This window comes from Babylonia areolata, chromosome 15 (genome assembly GCF_041734735.1).
Source record: "Babylonia areolata isolate BAREFJ2019XMU chromosome 15, ASM4173473v1, whole genome shotgun sequence".
Classification (NCBI taxonomy): domain Eukaryota; kingdom Metazoa; phylum Mollusca; class Gastropoda; order Neogastropoda; family Buccinidae; genus Babylonia; species Babylonia areolata.
The window spans coordinates 5,288,410-5,302,821 of NC_134890.1; the positions used below are offsets into that span (position 1 = coordinate 5,288,410).

Sequence of the window (14,412 nt, forward strand, 5' to 3'; positions counted from 1 at the left end):
TGACTTTAAGTAGCATTGTGTAGTGCATGCAATGACATATATAATGTAGTATTTGTATAGTGTAGACCCTGTTTCAGGGCGGGGACTGGATGAAAAAAGCGCGCCAGTGCTTATATACTATCCTGGAAAATAAAGAACTTTGTCTTGTCTTGTTTTGTCTCATCCGAATGACTAGACGCTAGGTTTAATTTTCCAGTCAAACTAGGGAGAAAGGACAAGCCGGGACTGGAAGGCAGACACTCACGACACTGCACTGGCAGGTAGGTATCTCAACCATTCCAACACTGACTGGCCAATCGTCATGTGCATTAACCAATGGGCGAAGCCGCGTATCAATGCTCGAAAAACATGGACAGAGAGATTTCGAAGAGAAATGGAAAAAGCATACTAAATTACTGGACCAAATTAAACGAATCATTTCGCGTGTTTTGCAACGAAGGCACATGAGAAATAACATGTTGCATATAGTCAACCCTTCCAATCAAGATATTGGCACAATGCGGCGCGAAATGACCCATAACTTGAACCTGAACCGACACTTGTCGTCTCCAAGATGCCATGTTTTTAGTTGACATTTTCATGGTTTGCCGGACCAAAACCGGAATAAGCAAGATGGTGGCACGTAAGTTTAGTGCCTGAATCCGTATGAAAATGGAGTAAAATAGCGTTCACGTAGAGTCGAAAACCACTGAAAATGAGTTGAAACATCTAGTAACGGTAATATCGTTCAATCTATGCATAAACATTGCCGGTAAAATAGGTCCCTGAATTTAGGTCGCTAAAATATGACTTTACCGAAAAATAAAGAAATAAAAATATCAGGCGACAAAGACAGAGGCGGACAGAAACTCTTAATATGAAGTACTACACAGCAGGACATCGCCAGACACGCTCACCTGGTCTCCAGGTACCTGGCCATGGTTTCGTACTTTGGCGCGCCGATGTCCACGTGCTGCACGGTCAGACAGGGCCGCATGTTCATCCGCTCCTGGACCATCTCGCTGAACGGGATCCCGAACGGGATCAGGTCGGCCTCCGCCACAGCCAGGTAGAAATCAAAGTGGTCCTCCTGGACTGTGACTTAAAAAAGGACCCTTTTCTGTCTCAACGGCCTGTGTGTGTGTGTGTGTGTGTGTGTGTGTGTGTGTGTGTGTGTGTGTGTGTGTGTGTGTGTGTGTGTGTGTGTGTGTGCGCGTTTTAATTATAAGATTGAAAAACCAAACTTACATGCTAACAAACTATTTTTTCATTCATTTATTCAATCCTTGATTGACTATGCTTCTACTATTTGGAATTCGGCCAGCATGATCTGCTTAAACCATTATTGATAAGCATTCACAAAAGAGAAGTTAATCAGCTATCAACAAATCAATCTCTCCAATAGACTCTGACTATAAACAAACAGACTTGCCTGTGGGTTGGCACTGATAGAATAGACCCACTGCCCTGCCATGCATGTCGTAAGAGGCAACTAAGGCAGGACCGCCTCGCCCGGAGGATAAAGGGGTTTGCGTAGGGTTAACTACCCTGCCTGTAAAAAAGACCAGTTACAGAAGCATCGACGACAAAGAACCAAAACATTCACCTGGGCAAGGAAGGGTCTCCATCACGGAGACTTATGATGCGGTGCAGTGAAAGCCGAAAGGAAGCTGCAAGGCTGACTCCCATTCTGACACCCAGGACAACAACGCGAGTAGCCACATGGAACATCAGGACGATGTATGAAGCAGGAAGAACCATCCAAGTAGCGAGAGAGATGAAAAACTACAAGATCGGAGTGCTAGGATTGAGTGAGACAAGGTGGCTACAGTCAGGACAGATGAGACTTTCATCTGGAGAGCAACTGCTGTATTCAGGACACACAGAGGATGGAGCCCCCCACACTGAGGGTGTGGCCCTGATGCTGGCACCGGAGGCACAGGGAGCACTCATCGGCTGGGAACCTGTTAACTCCCGCATCATCACAGCCAAGTTTACCACCAAGAAGAATGACATCAGGCTGAACATCATCCAGTGCTATGCTCCCACCAATGATGCGGAAGAAGAGAAGAAAGATGACTTCTACCAACAACTACAGACAGTGATAGACAGAAGAGGAGTCAAAGACATAACCATACTGATGGGAGATTTCAACGCCAAGATCGGAAGGGACAACACCGGCTATGAGGACACCATGGGGACACACGGACTGGGACAGACGAATAAGAATGGTGAGCGCCTTGCAGACCTGTGCGCCCTGAACCAGCTGGTGATAGGAGGAAGTATCTTCCCACACAAGCACATCCACAAGGCCACATGGAGATCCCCGAACCACGTCACGGAGAACCAGATCGACCACATCTGCATTAGCCGCAAGTTCAAGAGATCATGGCAGGATGTACGAGTGATGAGAGGAGCCGATGTGTCATCAGACCACCACCTTCTTACGACGACAGTGAGACTTCGCCTCAAGAGATTCACCAACGCCAACAACACACGGACAAGGTACAATGTTGGACTGCTCAGAAACAAGGACACACAAACAGCATTCCAGATCAGCTTTTCCAACAGGTTCCAGCCACTACAAGAGCTGACAGAAGACGGTGAGATGGACATCGAGACACAGTGGGAACACAGCAAGAAACTCTGGCACGACACATGTGAAGAGGTCCTTGGCAAGAAGAAAATTCAACAGAAGGAATGGATCTCTGCCGACACCATCCACAAGCTGGAAACAAGGAAAGAGAAGAAAGCTTTGCTGAACACGAGCAGAACAAGAGCAACTAAGGCAAAGGCACAGGAAGAGTACACAGCAGTGGACAGAGATGTAAAGAGGAGCATCAAGAAGGACAAGAGGGACTACATCGACGACCTGGCCAGTCAAGCAGAGGCAGCAGCCGGACAGGGGAACCTAAAGGACCTGTACCTGGTGACCAAGAAGCTGACGGGCAAGTTTCAGCAGACAGACAAGCCAGTGAAGGATAAGAACGGGAATCCACTGACAACAACCGAGGAACAGCTGAAGCAATGGGCAGAACACTTCAGGGAGCTGCTGAACCGCCCCGCCCCTGACGCACCACCAGACATTCCACCCGCAGAGACAGAACTGCCCATCAGCTGCAACAAACCCTAAAGGGCAGAGATAAAGAAGGCCATCATGACTGAGAAATGGGAAGGCTGCAGGGCCGGACGAGATACCAGCAGAAGCCATCAAAGCAGACATGGAAACAGCTGTCAACATGCTATACAGCCTCTTCAGCAAGATCTGGGAGAAGGAGGAGGTAACAGTCCAGTGGAAAGAAAGAATCATCATCAAGCTGCCGAAGAAAGGAGACCTCAGGGACTGCAGCAACTACCGAGGGATCATGCTCCAGTTAACGCCAGGCAAGGTTCTCAACAGGGTTCTACTGGAAAGGATGAAAGAGGCCGTCGACCCCAAGCTCCGAGACCAGCAGGCAGGCTTCCGGCGGAACAAATCCTGTGCCGACCAGATCGCCAACCTGCGCATCATCGTGGAGCAGTCGCTGGAACGGAACTCCCTCCTCTACATCAACTTCATAGATTATGAGAAGGCCTTCGACAGTGTGGACAGAGAGACGCTGTGGAAGCTGCTGAGGCACTATGGAGTCCCAGAGAAGATCATCTCCCTCATCCAGTGCACCTACCAGGACATGAGCTGCAGGATTTCCCACGCAGGCCAGCTGTCCGAAAGTTTCGAGGTGAAGACCGGAATTCGACAGGGGTGCATGCTGTCACCGTTCCTCTTCCTCCTGGTCATTGACTGGATCATGAAGACCACTACAACAGGCAGGAACAACGGTATACAGTGGACACTCTGGACACAGCTGGACGACCTCGACTTCGCTGACGACCTGGCGCTCCTGTCACACAACCAGATGCAGGACAAGACCACTCGCCTGGAGACCACGTCAGCCAGGACAGGGCTCAAGATCAACAAGAAGAAGACCGAGCTGATGAAGATCAACACCACTGCCAACACACCAGTCACAGTCGGTGGAGAGCCCATCAGGGAGGTGGAGTCTTTCATCTACTTGGGAAGCGTGGTTGACCGACAGGGAGGCACGGACCGAGACGTCACAGCCAGAATCGGCAACGCAAGAGCAGCTTTCATCATGCTCAACAACATCTGGGCATCTGGAGCAATCAGTATGAAAACCAAACTCCGCATCTTCAACTCCAATGTGAAGTCAATTCTGCTCTACGGATGCGAGACATGGCGGACAACACAGACGATACAGCAGAAGATTCTTCAACACCTGTCTGAGGCGCATCTACAAGATCCGATGGCAGGAGAAGATCCGAAAAGAAGATCTGTGGGAGCGAGCGGGGTACGAACCAGATACTGCGGAGGAAGTGGGGCTGGATCGGACACACCCTCAGGAAGCCAGCGTCCAGCATCACACGCTAAGCCCTGACCTGGAACCCGCAGGGAAAGAGGAAGAGAGGCCGGCCTCGCAACAGCTGGAGGCGAGATACCGAGGCAGAGCTAAAGCAGCAAGGGACCAACTGGACTAGAATGGCCAGAACAGCCCAGAACAGAGTGTGATGGCGAGGGGTCGTCGATGGCCTATGCTCCACCAGGAGCGATGGGCATAATGAATGAATGATAAACAAACAGACATCCTGCCTCTCAAGACCATAGTTTGTGTAAAAAGGTCTCTTCATGCATAAAATATTCCATAGTAATGCTCCATCTTCTTTAGTACATGTATTCATTCTCCAGAATCATCGACACACGCATAAAACAAGCCTCTCCTTCACAACCATTACTTTATGTACATCAAGTCTTTGATATTCCGGCTTGGTTATGGAATCATATTCCTTAAATTTCAAAAGGTATACTGAACTTAAAACGAAATTAAAGTGATTTTTCATTATTTTCTTACGAATCTTTCAAATTTGACATCATCTACCATATCCAAAGATGTATTGATGATGTTTCAGTATTGATGAAACTGTTATGCTCTCTCTCTCTCTCTCTCTCTCTCTCTCTCTCTCTTCTTCTTCTTCTTCTTCTGTTTCTACTTCTCTTCTATATGGAATATGACCTGTGCAGGACTTTATTTCTATGCATTTTTCTGATGTTCATTTTTCCTGATTTCCCAGAGGGCTGGATGTAAACAAACAACAAAACAAACAAACAAAAACAACAAAAACAAAGCACACACACACACACACACACACACACACACACACACACACACACCAAAACAAAAAAACCCAGTAGCAATGCCACTACCCTCTTGAAATATAGTTCTTTTCGTTTCGTTTCGTTTCTCTCACTACCCCCCCCCCCCTTCTCTCTGTCAGCCCCCACCCCCTGTCTCTCTCTGTCTCCTTCTCTCCCCCCCTCCCCCCTCTCTCACAATTTCGAAATCTCAAGATTTGATATTCCGTTCACAGGCACTGGAGTATGCAAGATTTCAACAAAATAATTGAGAGAGAGAGAGAGGGAGAGAGAGAGAGAGAGAGAGGGAGAGAGAGAGAGAGAGACAGAGACAGAGAGACAGAGACAGAGAGACAGACAGAGAGAGAGAGGGAGAGAGAGACAGAGACAGAGAGACAGACTGAGACAGAGACAGACACAGAGAGAGACAGAGACAGAGAGAGACAGAAACAGACAGAGACAGAGAGAGACAGAAACAGACAGAGAGAGAGAGAGAGCACCAAAGAATAAGTCAACCAATCAGTAAAAACAACAACAACAACAAAACAAACAACAATATCAACAAAAAACAAAACAAAAAAAAACACCCCACAAAACAGCAACAAACCAAAACCACCACCACCACCACCACCAACAACAACAACAAAAAAGACCAAACAAACAAACACAAAATACCCCAAACAACAACAACAACAAAAAAACAAAAAACAACAACAAAAAAACAAAAACAACAACAACAACAAAAAACAAACAACCAACCAACCAAACAAACAAAACAAAAACCAGCCAAAAACCTCTACATACCATCACGAAATTTATAGTCATGACAATCGCATTCAGAGTGAGAACGATTGGTGCGGAAGTTGTTGATGCCTACGTCATCTCCTGCAGGCACCACTTCCTTCCGGCATGTCTGCTCTGTTCAAGTGGTAAAAAAAAAAATATTGAGATATTCTTTGTCGATGGCAGTGACTAATGATTTTGGCAATGCCAAGAGCTGTGATAAGATGATGCATTGGAATGATGATCGTAGTTCTAGTTATTTTCGTTTTTGTGGCCACAATCAGTAATTATAACTTTGAAAAAAAAAGGAATAAAAATGCAGTCGAAAACAATGGAATAACTCCCGCAATGAGACTGAGACGATAATAATTATCGTTGTTTCAAAACGGAGTTTCCTGTTATTAATATCAAAAAAGAAAAAGACCAGAAACAGTTTACAAGTGTCAGGGGGACAAGAATCGAGAATGATCAGCGGCACCGTAATTACACGTAATTACTATGGGATTTCCTGAGTAATTTTTCCCAGGTATTTCAAGCAAGGGCGATAAGTCTGGCCAGTTATCTTTTCAGTATTTTATCATCAGACAAAAGCATACTACTTATGTCTATTTTCTTTGAAATTTTGTCGCTGAAAATAAATTGCACATCTTTTGCGGATATCATCGTAGGATTTACTCACATAAGAATACGTTACTTCAATACCTGCACCACACACGGGACAAAGGGACTGTGCGGATATGTAAACAGAACCATTTCTGTTGGCATTACGTTCTTGATCTGAATCTTGCCAAACCGATTCAATGCCTTTTTGTTGTTGTTGTTGTTGATGTTGTTGTTGTTTATTCATCACTTCAATAATTGTTTCGTCTGAAAAATGCTCTTATAAGAGATATATCAACTGTATGTTTTTGACTCTTCAGTATGGAAATGCTGATCTTGTTTCTACGAAGGTAGCCTTTTTTTTTCTTCTTAAATTCCGCAAGAGATGTTCTTTTAAAGCCACCTCCATCACACGTCGTGACAATCCTCAATCCATGTGTATTCAAAACATTCTATACAAACAAACACAAAATATCTCCCAAACTCTGATTCAGCTTCATTTCGTAAGCTTCACCGTCACCGTCACCGATCCCTCAGATTCCGAATCCTTTGGGGCGCCTTCGAAGCTTTGTCAACCACCTTTCTCCAGTCCTCGCGTCTCTCGGCCGCTCTCAGGGTGTCTCTCAGCTCCATGCCTGTCCACTCTCGGATGTTGTCCTCCCATCTCTTCCTTTGTCTGCCTCTTCTTCTTCCTCCCCTCACTGTGCCTTGTAAGATTGTTTTAGCAAGACCAGAGGAGCGTGTGACATGACCAAACCACTTCAGTTTTCGTTGTCTGGCGAGTGTTTGAAGGTCAGTATAGGGCCCGATTTCATTGCGGATGCGTCTCTTGACTTCTTCATTCGTGATGTGGTCTTTGTATGAGATGCCTAAGAGTCTTCGGAAGCACCTCATTTCTACAGCTCTTATTCTTCTCTCTAAGTCCGCTGTGAGGGTCCATGATTCACATGCATATAAAAAGATTGACATGACCAGAGAACGCATCAGTCTGATTTTGGAACTGATGGCGATTTTTCTGTTTCTCCAGATGGGTTTGAGCTTGGTCATTGCGGCTGTGGTCTGGGCAATTCTTGACTCGTAAGCTTATCTACATATAATTGTCAACGGGAACTTTTTTTTTCATAATATAATTTTCTTTGTTTTTATAAATAATGGATATCAGCAGGTTTCCCCGTAAGACAGTTTGTTGGACGAAAGAAATGATACCAAAAGAATACGTTTAATTGCGAATGTATGAACGTTTTACACACACACACACACACACTACACACACGCACACGCGCGCGCGCCGCGCGCGCACACGCACACACATACACTCACACACACACACACACGCACACACACACATAGGCAGAGAGAGAGAGAGAGACAGACAGACAGACAGAGGCGGAGTGAGAATGAACATAGGGTGGGCGTAGAAGCAAGGTCCAGGCACATAAAAAAGAAATCATTTAGCGATTTGACAAGGAAATAACTGTGCTTGTGTTTAAGGGCAGGGTATTCAAACTCACACACACACACACACAGACAAAGACACACACGCGCACACACACACGCACACTCACACACATACACGCACATTCACACACACGCGCACACACACACACACACACACGCATACACACACATACACACTCACACACATACACTCACACACACACACATAGAGACACACATACACACACACACACACACACACGCACACACAGACACGCGCGCGCGCGCGCGCACACACACACACACACACACACACACACACACACACACACGCACACACACACACGCACGCACACACACACACTCACACACACACACACGCACGCACACACACACACATACACACACACGCACACACGCGCGCGCGCGCACACACACACACACACACACGCACACACACACACGCACGCACACACACACACTCACACACACACACACGCACGCACACACACACACATACACACACACGCACACGCACACGCACACACACACACACACACACTTACCAGGATCCTCGGCGAGTAATTCTCGTCGGACGACACAGTAATGCATCATGTTGTCCATACACTGACAGGTCCACTTCGATCATCCGTTAATCACTGCCCACTTCAATCATCCGTTATTCACCGGTCCAGTCCAATCATCCTTTATTCACCGGTCCACTTCAATCATCCGTTATTCACCGGTCCAGTCCAATCATCCTTTATTCACCGGTCCACTTCAATCATCCGTTATTCACCGTCCACTTCAATCATCCTTTATTCACCGGTCCACTTCAATCATCCGTTATTCACCGGTCCAGTCCAATCATCCTTTATTCACCGGTCCACTTCAATCATCCGTTAATCACCGTCCACTTCATCCGTTATTCACCGGTCCACTTCAATCATCCGTTATTCACCGGTCCACTTTAATCATTCCGTGATTAGTTGACTCATTTTAATCATCCAATATTCTTTGGTCAATCTTAATCATCCGTTATTTGTTGGTCCACTTCAATCATCCGTTATTCATTGATTCACTTCAATCATCCGTTATGCATGGGTCCCTTCAATCATCCGTGATTCACTGGTCTACTTCAATCATTCCGTTATGAGTTGGTTCATCTTAATCATCCGATATTCATTGGTCCATTTCAACCATCCATTATTCGTTGGTCCATTTCATTAGTTCACCATCACGACAGGTTTGTCACCATGACAACAATGACAGTATGCTCCAAATAACAATGACAGCCTTGTTTGAAATCACCATGACAGTATTGCCGCTTCACCACCAAATCACCATGACAGCCTCTGCCAAATCACCATGACAACCTGCACAACATCATCATGAAACACAGAACTAATATTTGATTTAATTTTTTTTTTTTATATATATAATCTTACTGTCAAAAACGTGCAAGCAAACCATGAAGCACGACAGCACATATTTCAGAATGGAACACTGTCCTTAACTGTCAGAAATCAAGCACATTTCACAACAATATAGCCGGTGTAATAATAATAATAATAATAATGGTATTTATATAGCGCTGAATCTTGTGCAGAGACAAATCAAAGCGCTTTCGCACCAGTCATTCACACGCATGCATAACTCTAAAACTGTAGAAACTAAGGACACGGAAGACTGGGCAGGCAAGGGAGGCTATTTTGGGAAGAGGTGGGTTTTAAGGCCAGATTTGAAAGAGCTGAGTGTGGAGACTTGACGAAGCGAAAGAGGAAGTTCATTCCAATTGCAAGGTCCAGAGACAGAGAAAGAACGGCGGCCAACAGTCGAGTGTTTGAACCTGGGTATGCGTAAACAGAGTGGATCCAAAGCCAATCGTAGTGAGCGAGATGGAGTGAAGAGGTGAAGGCAGCCGCAGAGATAGGAAGGGGCAGATTTGTGAATACATCTATAACTTAGAGTGCTGATCTTGTACTTTATTCGGTGTATAAACACCACGAACAGATATATTTCGTAATTACACATACATTTTAGAATTACCAGTACCAGTCGAAAATGCAGACAACCTCCCATCTACAGACACCCTTTAAGTACTACAGGTTCGTCAGATAACCTCCGTGCAGTTCAGTGTTGAACAGCATCACGGACATGGTCTCACTTGCTCTCCGCTGTTCGCGAACGAAGTGAAGAGAAATGCGGTAACTCACTATTCTGCACACTGCGTGACGATGTAAGGGAGGATCCTTTCGGGGGATCAGGCTGCTGAGAGCACTGAGTGAGGTTTACCCACAGCCCCTGACGACGTGAAGTCCCCTGTCTGCAGTGTCGTGTTAGCTGGCAAGGACAGAGCCAAAGTTAGCTTGCTGTTTAACAAACAACAAAGGGTGCTAACTCTCTTCTCACACAAGGTACCAAGCGAAGGAAGCAGTGCTCAACTTGGAGACATTTCCCTTGCAACACCTGTGGGAAGTGCTGTGCATCCAAAATCGGCCTCTTCTCCCATATGAGGACACACACTGACAGATAAGCGTGCCTGCCTACTCATCCGTCGGTCCGACGGGAGACTCCATCATCAGCTAACACACAGGTGAATAAAAAGTTCACAGGAACAAACCCAGACACTTCAACAAAAAAGGAAGCTCTAGGCATGTCCTCATACCGATCATTTGACATGTGCACACAGTAGCGATGATAGCTTGCCGTTTTTCTTTGTTTGTTAGTCAGTTTTATTTTTCAAGAAGCTGTCACGGTATGTGGTCATATCTGTATGCACTGCACCACAAGGTAAACCATCACTGACCGATTTCACATGGCTGTGACAACCGGGGTGGGGGGGGAGGTAATTAATCAAAGGAACGAACTTTTAAAGCATCCTCCACATCCCTAAGAACAATCTGAACAATTTTACACGCTATGTCGTGGTGTTGAGCAGACCTTAACATGAGTTCAGTGCCCTTGGAGAGAGACCACCCAGTTCTCCACCCGTTACAGCGTCTTCTGTCCCCCTGTCCCAGTGTGAAGGTCAGATCTGTCAGTGTCACACAGTGGTGAAGGTCAGATCTGTCAGTGTCACACAGTGGTGAAGGTCAGATCTGTCAGTGTCACACAGTGTCTTTATCACCCTGTCCCCCGTGTGTTGAAGGTCAGATCTGTCAGTGTCACACAGTGGTGAAGGTCAGATCTGTCAGTGTCACACAGCGTGTTATCACATTGTGAAGGTCAGATCTGTCAGTGTCACACAGTGTCTTTATCACCCTGTCCCCCGTGTGTTGAAGGTCAGATCTGTCAGTGTCACACAGTGGTGAAGGTCAGATCTGTCAGTGTCACACACAGCGTGTTATCACATTGTGAAGGTCAGATCTGTCAGTGTCTTTATCACCCTGTTCCCCGTGTGGTGAAGGTCAGATCTGTCAGTGTCACACAGTGGTGAAGGTCAGATCTGTCAGTGTCACACACAGCGTGTTATCACACTGTGAAGGTCAGATCTGTCAGCGTCATACAGTGTCTTTATCACCCTGTTCCCCGTGTGGTGAAGGTCAGATCTGTCAGTGTCACACAGTGGTGAAGGTCAGATCTGTCAGTGTCACACACAGCGTGTTATCACATTGTGAAGGTCAGATCTGTCAGTGTCACACGGTGTCTTTATCACCCTGTTCCCCGTGTGGTGAAGGTCAGATCTGTCAGTGTCACACACAGCGTGTTATCACATTGTGAAGGTCAGATCTGTCAGTGTCACAGTGTCTTTATCACCCTGTTCCCCGTGTGGTGAAGGTCAGATCTGTCAGTGTCACACGGTGTCTTTATCATCCTGTCCCCCGTGTGGTGAAGGTCAGATCTGTCAGTGTCACAGTCTAGCCTGCATTCAGGTGATATGCTGGACATTACTTAGAGTTTGGGCTATCCTCCAACAACGTGTCCCTTACAACGATCTTGTCCAGGGCTCAGTCCTCCCTTGATCTGAATGCACAGTGCAGTTTTTCTGAACGTATCCACATCCAGAGGCAACGTCACTGAACGTATGTGATTCACGCGAGATGCGTCCGCGCCACAGGTACTTCCGAACAATCGCTGTCCGTTTTGTTATTTTGTATTTCCCCAGAAACCGGTGAGTGGAGCAGATCACGTTCTTCAGCTGTCCAGACTGGTCAGGTTTCGTCGTTTATCTTTCCCTGTCCACGCCTCAAGAAAGCATTTGCAGAGAACCAGGCTTTGACACACTGCAGAATAAAGCTGTAGAGGTGTGGTGAACTGTGGGGTTCCCCGATGGCTCTTCAAGAAGTGAGGTAGGAGAGGGAACAACTGTCCCGTCCAACATGCAACGTCTTTATTTTGTGACGGGGCTCAGTGACTGCTCGGCTGACAGCCACTTCAGCGAGCGACACAGCATGCCAAGTATGGCGATCAGGAAAATGAACAGGTGTTGATTGATCCTCATGTGTCTTCAGTCAGCTGTCAACAGAGGCTTTTCCCCATGAATAGGAGGTTGAGAGAGAGAGAGAGAGAGAGGGGGGGGGGGGGGAAACAGGGACAGAGAGACAAAGACAGAGACAGAGAGAAAGACACAGAGAGAGACAGAGACAGAGGGACAGAGACAGAGGGACAGATGGAGAGAACTCAAATATTGGGGGGGGGGGGGGGGGGGGGGGGGGGGGGGGGGAGTGAAGGTCTAGAGGTAACGTGTCCGCCTAGGAAGCGAGAGAATCTGAGCGCGCTGGTTCGAATCACGACTCAGCCAACGATATTTTCTCCCCCTCCACTAGACCTTGAGTGGTGGTCTGGACGCTAGATGGGACGATAAACCGCCGAGGTCACGTGTGCAACATGCACTTAGCGCACGTAAAAGAACCCACGGCAACAAAAGGGTTGTTCCTAGCAAAAATCTGTAGAAGAGTCCACTTCGATAGGAAAAACAAATAAAACTGCATGCAGAAAGAAATACACACACACACACACACACACACACAAAAGGGTGGCGCTCTCAGTGTAGCGACGCGCTTTCCCTGGAGACAACAAAAGATAATACAATACAATACAATACAACAACGAAAACCAAAGCAAGTTGAAGACAAGTGTGGAGTGCTACAGTACTGATCACCGTTTTCCGGAGAACCGGCCACACACGTCAGCTGGCCTGACACTGTTCTGAAACGGGGACGTGTTTCGTGTTTCGCCCCAACTTGTTGCCTGCCAAGATTGTCGCCAGCGAGAGAGGAGGGGGTGGGGGGTGGGGGGGGGGGGACCTCAGTTTATCTTCTCATCCAACTGACTAGCGTCCAGACCACCACGGAAGGTCAAGTGGTGGGGTGTGGGGGGTGGGGAGGCGTGAGGAGGAGGGGGAAGTGGGAGGGTACTAGCGAGTGTGGGATTCTGTCATATCCTTGGCGGACGCATTACGCGGTGTGTGTGTGTGTGTGTGTGTGTGTGTGTGTGACAGAGGGGGACAGATGCAGGTTTCATTAACACACGGAGGTTGTTGTCTGCAGTGACTTTATATTCAAGAAGGTCGCACACGAGAAGTTGTCCCGCTCACAGCACAATCACTGTGTACCAGTTGAGGTAGTGAGCCGACCGCATGGATTTACTGTTCGTGTCACTGGTGTGTAGCCTCGTTCCAAACTATGGTAGCTCCGCAGCACACCCCCCCCTTTCCCCCACCCCACACCACCCAACCTTCTTCCCTCTAACACCCCCTCCCCACCACCCCCTTGTTATGTATTTCTCCTTGACCCACCCCCTCTCCCCGACTCCCCCACCCCCTCCCCACCACCCCCTTGTTATGTATTTCTCCTTGACCCAACCCCTCTCCCCGACTCCCCCACCCGCTCCCCGCCCCACAAACCCCAGATCTGGTTGTGCAAAATTCCCCTGTCAGGCCTGAGTCAATACCTGCACGAATGGCTTCTTGCAACCCGGAAGGTCAAAGGCCGCTAGCTGCTGCACAAAGCGCGATATTTTTAGACATGCTCGTGTCAATAATATTCGCTTGAGGTTTATTCCATGCACTCGCCTCAACTCAATACAAGCGCGGATGTTTTGTTACACAACTGTAGGCCTTTAAGAATGACAAATCTCGTAGTGAATCAGTTCCAGGCCTGACTAACGCGAGGTCACATGCAATAACTTCCATAACGTGAAATGAATTAACTGGAGGGCACACCAGTGATTTAAACAGAGATAAACCGAAAGAAAAGGAGAAAAGAGGTAATTAGGAAAAGGAAGGTAAACTAAGTTGAAACGAGACTGGGACACGTGACACACTGTAGAAACATAAGACGCGCGGGGAAAACCGAGATGAGTAAATAGGGGGAAACGTATATAGAGAGTTAAAGTAAGTTAAGGTACACCTACAACACAGTAAACTGAAGAGCAGTGACGAGTACAGTGACACAAAATGAGGCAGAAACTGTGTCATCATA

General features: G+C 47.1%; 1 protein-coding gene across 3 annotated transcripts in view; it reads right to left on the reverse strand.

Annotated features, from left to right (window-relative positions):
• The window catches only part of LOC143290391 (myeloid differentiation primary response protein MyD88-like), a 28,817-nt gene that overhangs the window by 9,696 nt on the left and 4,709 nt on the right, over window positions 1–14,412 (reverse strand). For 2 of the 3 annotated variants that reach the window (XM_076599786.1, XM_076599787.1), the window contains 3 exons: window positions 8,554–9,363; window positions 5,972–6,085; window positions 897–1,080 (listed from right to left, as the gene is read on the reverse strand). In XM_076599786.1, the coding sequence (XP_076455901.1) occupies window positions 897–1,080; window positions 5,972–6,085; window positions 8,554–8,611 (356 nt within the window). In that variant the 5' untranslated portion in view covers window positions 8,612–9,363. Of the gene's footprint in view, window positions 1–896; window positions 1,081–5,971; window positions 6,086–8,553; window positions 9,364–11,919; window positions 12,446–14,412 lie in introns of all 3 variants that reach the window. The other variant, XM_076599788.1, reaches the window with a different exon arrangement.